Consider the following 6,468-nt stretch of genomic DNA (forward strand, 5'->3'; position numbering starts at 1 on the left):
CCTCTGAGGCGCCGTCCCAGCTGGCAGAGGAGCTGAGTCCCCGTCAGCCGTCCCGGGTCCCGCTCCCGCTCTGCCCAGAGCCCCCCACACGGGGCGGGGGGACCGTTGGGGACCGTTACCGGCCGTTAGGGGCCGTTCCCGCCCGTTGCCGTTCGAACGGCGCAGCCCGGAGCCGTTGGGCGCCGCCGCCCGGGCGCATGCGCGGCTCGGGGCGCTGAGGGGAGCGGCGGGGCCGGGCAGGCGGCGGTGAGCGGAGGGCACCGGGGGGGCTCTGAGGGGACCCTGAGGGGACCCTGAGGGGACCGGGGGGCTCTGAGGGGACCGGGGGAGCTCAGAGGGGGGCGGAGGAGCCGGGCAGGGCTTCGTGTGGTAACCGAGGGGAGTCACGTAAAGGAGGGGGCTCGGCGGGTGCGACCCCTCCTCGCTTCACCCCCCAGCGAGGAGAAAGGCGGAGAAGGGCGGGCTGGAGCCCCTGTGTGGGGACGGGGCGCGGGGTGCTTGTGGCGTGGGGGGACGGGAGGGAGGTGCCGGGGGGCGCCGCCTGGCCTGCAGGTGTTGGAGCTGCGACCCGGCCTCTGTGTCCCGGGGTGAGTTCTGTCAGCCTTCACTGTGACAGCAGCCTGGAAGTGGGGGGACGCTGGCCGAGTGTCGCTTCACTTCTTACTTGGGTTCTTGTGCTGGTGGTACAGGACTTAACGGTGTCCTACAGCTCGGGGGTTTATGGGGCTGGTTTGGCTGAACTGTGAGGCTCCAGGTCCCTTCCTGGTCCCTTCTTCTCTCTGGCAGAGCGCAGGGAGCCCAGCAGCACCCAGCTCTGCCTCAGGTTCCCCTGTAATGCCTCCATGGCTTGGCTGGGCTGTAACCTGCTGCCAAACTCATCTTTTAAAACCCTCCGCAGCCAAATGGGGTCTGTCAGCTTGTTACAGCTGCCTTTTATTGTAAAGCGATTGCTTGTTTGTCCACCTAACTGCTGGAGAGGCTGGATTCCAGATAGAACTGTTCCTAAACAATGGCTTGCATAATTAACGAGATGAAGGGTGTCTGGCTCTCTAGGTCAGGAATGCGGTGCTGTCAGTGGACACACTCTGTTACTTTGGCCTGCTTAAATGAAAGCTGTGCTGGGAAAAAGAATACCCGTGAAGTCTGTTCAAAGAACATCAGACTAGTTAATTTTTGAAACGTAGTTGTAGCAGGTGTGCTGCTGCATTACATGCTTTCATCTCATCTATAGTATCATTCATTAGAAGAAGATAAAATGCCACGAAGCAGGCCTTCGGTTAGGAGATTTCTGAAACCTGGCGTGTTACTGGCACAATTACTCTTTGAGTTTTTGTAACGTCTTCCAGTTTGTGATTTGCTTACACTGAATGACTCTCCTCGTATAAATGCCTATGTACACGTGTGTATTTGCTACCAGAGTTGTTTGGAGTGTTTAAGGAAAATACCTGCTTGGTACAGGAAAGTGTTTATGAGCTTCCTGTCTTTTCTTTCTCTCACTGGGAAACTTTTTTTCCTCATTCCTTGCTTAACTATGGTGTTAGGTCATCCTTATTTCCCAGCAGCTCCATGTCCGATAACCATCTACTAACTCATTTCCCTGTTGTTCACGTGCAGGCTATTTTCTCCACCCTGCTGCCGGTGATTTAGGCACTTCTACCTTCTGCCTCCCCAGTACAGCTGCCGAGTAATCATCTGGAACAAACGGAAACAATACAGGGCACCCACAGCGAGGATCACTGCTGGTAATCAGGGTAATGGTTTTAAACTTCTGAATAACCGGGCAGGAGAAGCCGGGCCACAGGGGTTGGGGACAGCAGCACTGCACAGCGCGGCAGCTCCCGCCCAGGCGGCCTGGAAGGGGAGGAAGGGGGCCTGAAGGGCAGTGGAGCCGCGCAGGCCTCGGGGCTGGCCTGACTTGGACTTGTTCCTGCTCGGCTCCAGCAGCCGTGCTGCGATGCGTGACTCCGTTAGGGCCGTGCTGCCCCGCCAGCAGCTGCTTGCTTTGCAGAGCCTGGAGGTGGTTTGTGAGGGTGCTAAGGAAAGCCTGAAATTGGCTCCTTCGCTTCTCTGGTAGCAGGCAGGTACTTTGTAATTAAAACCATTTTTTGAAGATTAATTTTATCTTGCCCTTTATGTAGACCAAATAATGTAGACGTTACGTTTGTAAAGAAAATTTCCCTCCTGTAACAGTTTGTTTGAAGGGAACTTACAGCCCTAGATTTAAGTGGGGGGGGTGGGGGAAGAAGTGGCATTAGACATAGAGGGTTTTTTTAAGTTGTGTTAATTACACATCTATGGAAGAAACTAAGGAAAGAGGGTACTTGCTAAGGATTCTTTTTTTTTTTCTAACCGTGAGCAAAACCTAAAAAGTTAGTTAAGTTGAAGTAACTGTCCTAAGATTCACAATGACTCTATCAATATATACATTTAAATATATTTCCTACTGTAATTAATAATAATTAAAAAAAGCTTATGTAGCCAGTATATTAGATTAGTTGCTTTTTCTGGCTTTTTAAGGCAGAAGTTGGAAATATGTGAGTAGACAGTGTTCACCTATGTGAAGATCATTAGCTTAGCTCTTTAAACAATCAATCACTTAGGTTTTTTTGTCCTTTTTCCCCTTGGCAATGAAAAAACCAGTAGCCTAACCTACACTGGCAATTAAATTTCACATTGAGGCCTTTAGGTTAATAAGACAATTTTAAAGGATTGTAAAAAGAGTTTAAATGGTTTTCTCTTTTTCTTCTGTAGGACATGCATCACTTTGAGGAAGAGTTAACGTGCTCCATCTGCTACAGCCTGTTTTCAGATCCCCGTGTTCTGCCTTGTTCCCATACATTCTGTAGAAATTGTCTGGAGGGTGTTCTTGATCTGTCAGGCAACTTTTCCATTTGGAGACCCCTGAGGATTCTTCTGAAGTGCCCAAACTGTAGGAGCGTTGTTGAGATTCCTGACTCTGGCACTGAATCGCTGCCGATCAACTTTGCACTGAAAGCTATTATTGAGAAATACCGTCAGGAAGATCACTCTGATGTTGCAACTTGCAGTGAGCATTATAGGCAGCCGCTGAACGTTTACTGCCTTTTGGATAAAAAAATGGTGTGTGGGCATTGCCTTACAATAGGAAAACACAACGGGCATCCCATAGACGACCTTTACAGTGCCTACCTAAAAGAGAAGCAGTCTTCTGGAAAAATTCTCGAGCAGCTGACTGATAAACACTGGGCTGATGTATATTTGCTTATTGAAAAGCTGAAAGAACAGAAATCCCAGTGTGAAAGCGTCATTCAAGATGATAAAAAAGTAGTGGTTCTGTATTTTAAGAAACTTAGCGAGACATTGGAGCATAAAAAACAAGCTCTGCTCTCTGCACTGGATGAAATCAACAGGCAGGTTTTGGAAGAATATGATCCTCTCATTGAGAATTTAAAAAAAATGAGGGAAGAACAGCTTGAATTAATGTCACTGAACACATCTATTCAGAAAGAAGAGTCCCCACTTGTTTTTCTTGAGAAGGTGGATGGGGTGTACCAACGGCTAAAAGCTTTGAAAGAGAAGCAGCTACCGGATGTTAAACCTGTCGAGATCTACCCCAGGGTTGGGAACCTGTTGAAGGATGTGTGGTCCAACACCGAAATTGGTCAGATCAACAAGATCCTTACTCCAAAGATAAAACTGATTCCAAAAAGGAAATTACAGATCAAAAGCAGGGAAAAAGAAAGAGTAAAATCTGAAGAACTCCCCCTGGCTGTAAATTTTCTAGCAGTCATTCTTCTTTTTGTAATAGCAGCGATAGCTCTGTTTGCATTTTCCAAACTGGTGTCATCATTTGGAATTGAAACTGTTTCCACTTACGTTTCAGAATTCTTGCTCTCTATTTATCGAGGTTTTTGTGCTCATTTGCAGACTATAGTGGATGCACTGTGCCATAGATTTAATCTTACGGTGAGGTTTTTAGGGATGATTGTTCCTCTTTGGCTATTTCAATGATTGAATTAGAACTTACTGCAGGAATCCCCAAGATTTATTTTTAATTGAAGTTTCTACTTAATAGCCGGGTTGTTAAAACTCTACGCTTTTTCTTTCTTTTCCATGTTCTTCCTTTTTCTTTATAGGTTTTTCATTGAACATGTCTTTTTGGTTATAAATCTTCTCATTTAACTAAGAGTTAATCTGCTCACACAGCACGTAGGTAGGTGGTTGGTAAAACTGGAAGCTAGGCAGAAGCAATGTCTGCGTAAGAAAGCTATAGGCAGCCTCCTGATTGTAAAAACTCAAACCTCTACGTTTTTTAGTTGTAACATAATCTAATTATGTTCTTAATAAATACACTGCAACATTGAAAGTTTAAAAAAAGCACCTCAGGCTGCAAAGTGGCTGGTCCTAGACAGGTCAGTCGGTTGCTAGCTCTGGCGTACGTAAAGCTTGCATTTAGTGTTTTACTGACCTCTTTCTAACGGTAATTTAACTGACATACCTGACTCTCTAAATCATATAGTAATGGACCTCATTTTGGATGTTGCTGGTTACTAGTGACATGATTTCATCCTTTTTTATAATCTGTTGTTTTTTTAATCTCTTTTAAATTGTTATCTCCAGTTTACGGAGCAGTAGCTGCAGTACTCGTGGTAACGTATTGCATGCAGAGTTTAGTGCCAGCTACGCACAGATCAGGAATTTATTTAGTCTTAATGGGGAATTTGCACCGTTTCCTAGAATGAGCCCTGAGTTGTTGCTGAAAGAATATGCAGTGAAAATAGATACATATTGCAGTAAGTAGCAAAACTCCCTTTGAAATTGGTGGTACAAGGATTTCAAATGTCAAGAGCCCTTAAACAACTTGAAAATGAGTAAATTTTCAGGCTTTCAGCACAAATAATGGAGGTCTTTACCTTGACCTAGAAGAAAAAATGACAGCATTTCGTTCTGCAATCAAATAATCACTACCATGCTTTTCTTCGTTTGAAGAGGTACGAAGCTGTGCTCAGCAGACAAATTCACAATGGCAGCAGCCCTTGACCTTCGGTTATTACTGAGTCAGCTGTGATCAAGCAGCCTTTAAGCACTGCCGTTAGAACAGCAGAACACAGAAGTTTATAATGAACTAATGATTTTATAAAAACCAAAAATGGGCTCTTTATATGCCTAATTTTGACTTCATAAACATAACAGTATATTTTAGCATAGCAGCATTCCTTGGGTGCTGTATTGATTATTATTTAAAAACATACGAGTTGTTTAAATAGTGATTAGTTCTGGGGGTGGCCTCTTGCTACGTGACACGTTAAAACCCGTGCGCAAACCCAGACTTGCGCGTTGCATCCAGCAGACACTGGTGGGGGCTCCTGCGAAATAGCAGCTGCTGCCACTGCCTGCAGCGAGGTGGGAGCCAGCTCAGTCGCCTGACGTGGTGCTGGTGCGTTCCTTAAGCCTAAACGAAGTCTGAAGGATATTGATGTCCTCCTGTTGCTGCATTGCTAAAGCATGAAGCGTATCCGAAGGGCTATTGTGCAGCACCCTTCTCTGCAGCTTGGGGTTTCTGTTGCGTGGATCTGACTGAAAGGTGTGACCAAGCAGTGCTCCAGAGGAGTGGGCCTCTGCCCGGTTCTATAATTTCTGCTTCTGTAATCTGGATTTATAGCGTTACAAAGTCAAATCCCAGTGATACCACTGGTCAGAGTTTGAAATAGTGCGTAGGTGTATCTGGGACTGGATGAAGTGGCACGTTAATTTCCCAGTGACACTTTGGACTCGGGCTGTTTGTTTTTCTCTAAAGCCCTGCTAGAAGGCTGTCATCTGGCATGTAAGTCTGAAATCCTGGTGCTAACTGTATGCCTACCACGAGGCTGCTTTTTTGACTTACCTTCCTGTCCTTTATTTTCCTAACTTTTAAAAACCTCATGGAAAGTTTATAATGAAATTTTATTTTTCCAGACAACACGAATTTATAAGATGCTTTTATCACTGATTGAAACATTTAGTACTTGTACTTATGTACCATATATTTTAATAAATTTACATAAAATAAAATGTATTCTTATATTAGGGATGGTTAACACCTTGATTTCTTTGCTGTACAGAGTCTCCCTCTAATCCTAAACAGAGCTGGAGCATGGGGCTGAGCTGGAGCCATGCGACAGGAGCAGCAGCTGTTGTTGGAGCAAGAACGAGGGTACGCAGTTGTGCTGGGTCTGCTTCATTTTCTTCCACTTGCCCCAGTTTTTGTAGTTTGGACGTGGTGAAGGGTCCCTGAAGCAGCAGGCCCTTTAGTTGCTTGATGCAGATTTGTTGTTTTGCCTTGTCCAGCATGGGCCCCTTTCAGTTCTGCCCGATGGGGTGGTGGGGTCATTGTGGCTGGGTGCCAGCTGCCCACCCCTTCTCTAAAGGACGGGGCCAAAATTTGGCAGAGGAGCTCGCGGGCTGGGGTAAGGGCAGGGGCATCACACAGCAATTACTGCTGCGGCCAAC

The 6,468-nt window shown here is 46.2% G+C and overlaps 1 protein-coding gene across 2 annotated transcripts; it reads left to right on the top strand.

Moving 5' to 3' along the window:
• Nucleotides 1-207: 207 nt before the first annotated feature.
• TRIM59 (tripartite motif containing 59) lies at nucleotides 208-4,193 on the top strand. 2 transcript variants are annotated; one of them, XM_084291869.1, is made up of 3 exons: nucleotides 208-246; nucleotides 1,615-1,751; nucleotides 2,752-4,193. In XM_084291869.1, exon 3 carries the CDS (start codon nucleotides 2,755-2,757, stop codon nucleotides 3,988-3,990), a length of 1,236 nt encoding a protein of 411 aa, XP_084147995.1. In that variant the 5' UTR covers nucleotides 208-246; nucleotides 1,615-1,751; nucleotides 2,752-2,754; the 3' UTR covers nucleotides 3,991-4,193. The 2 variants fall into 2 exon arrangements, with proteins under 2 accessions (XP_084147995.1, XP_084147996.1); XM_084291870.1 differs by lacking the exon at nucleotides 208-246 and adding an exon at nucleotides 520-587.
• The last annotated feature ends 2,275 nt before the right edge of the window (nucleotides 4,194-6,468 follow it).

Source organism: Netta rufina (assembly GCF_964035555.1).
Source record: "Netta rufina genome assembly, chromosome: 9".
In the NCBI taxonomy this organism is placed as follows: domain Eukaryota; kingdom Metazoa; phylum Chordata; class Aves; order Anseriformes; family Anatidae; genus Netta; species Netta rufina.

Coding starts and splice junctions, on each gene's coding strand:
- TRIM59 (XM_084291869.1), top strand. CDS start 2,755: ATGCATCACTTTGAGGAAGAGTTAACGTGCTCCATCTGCTACAGCCTG.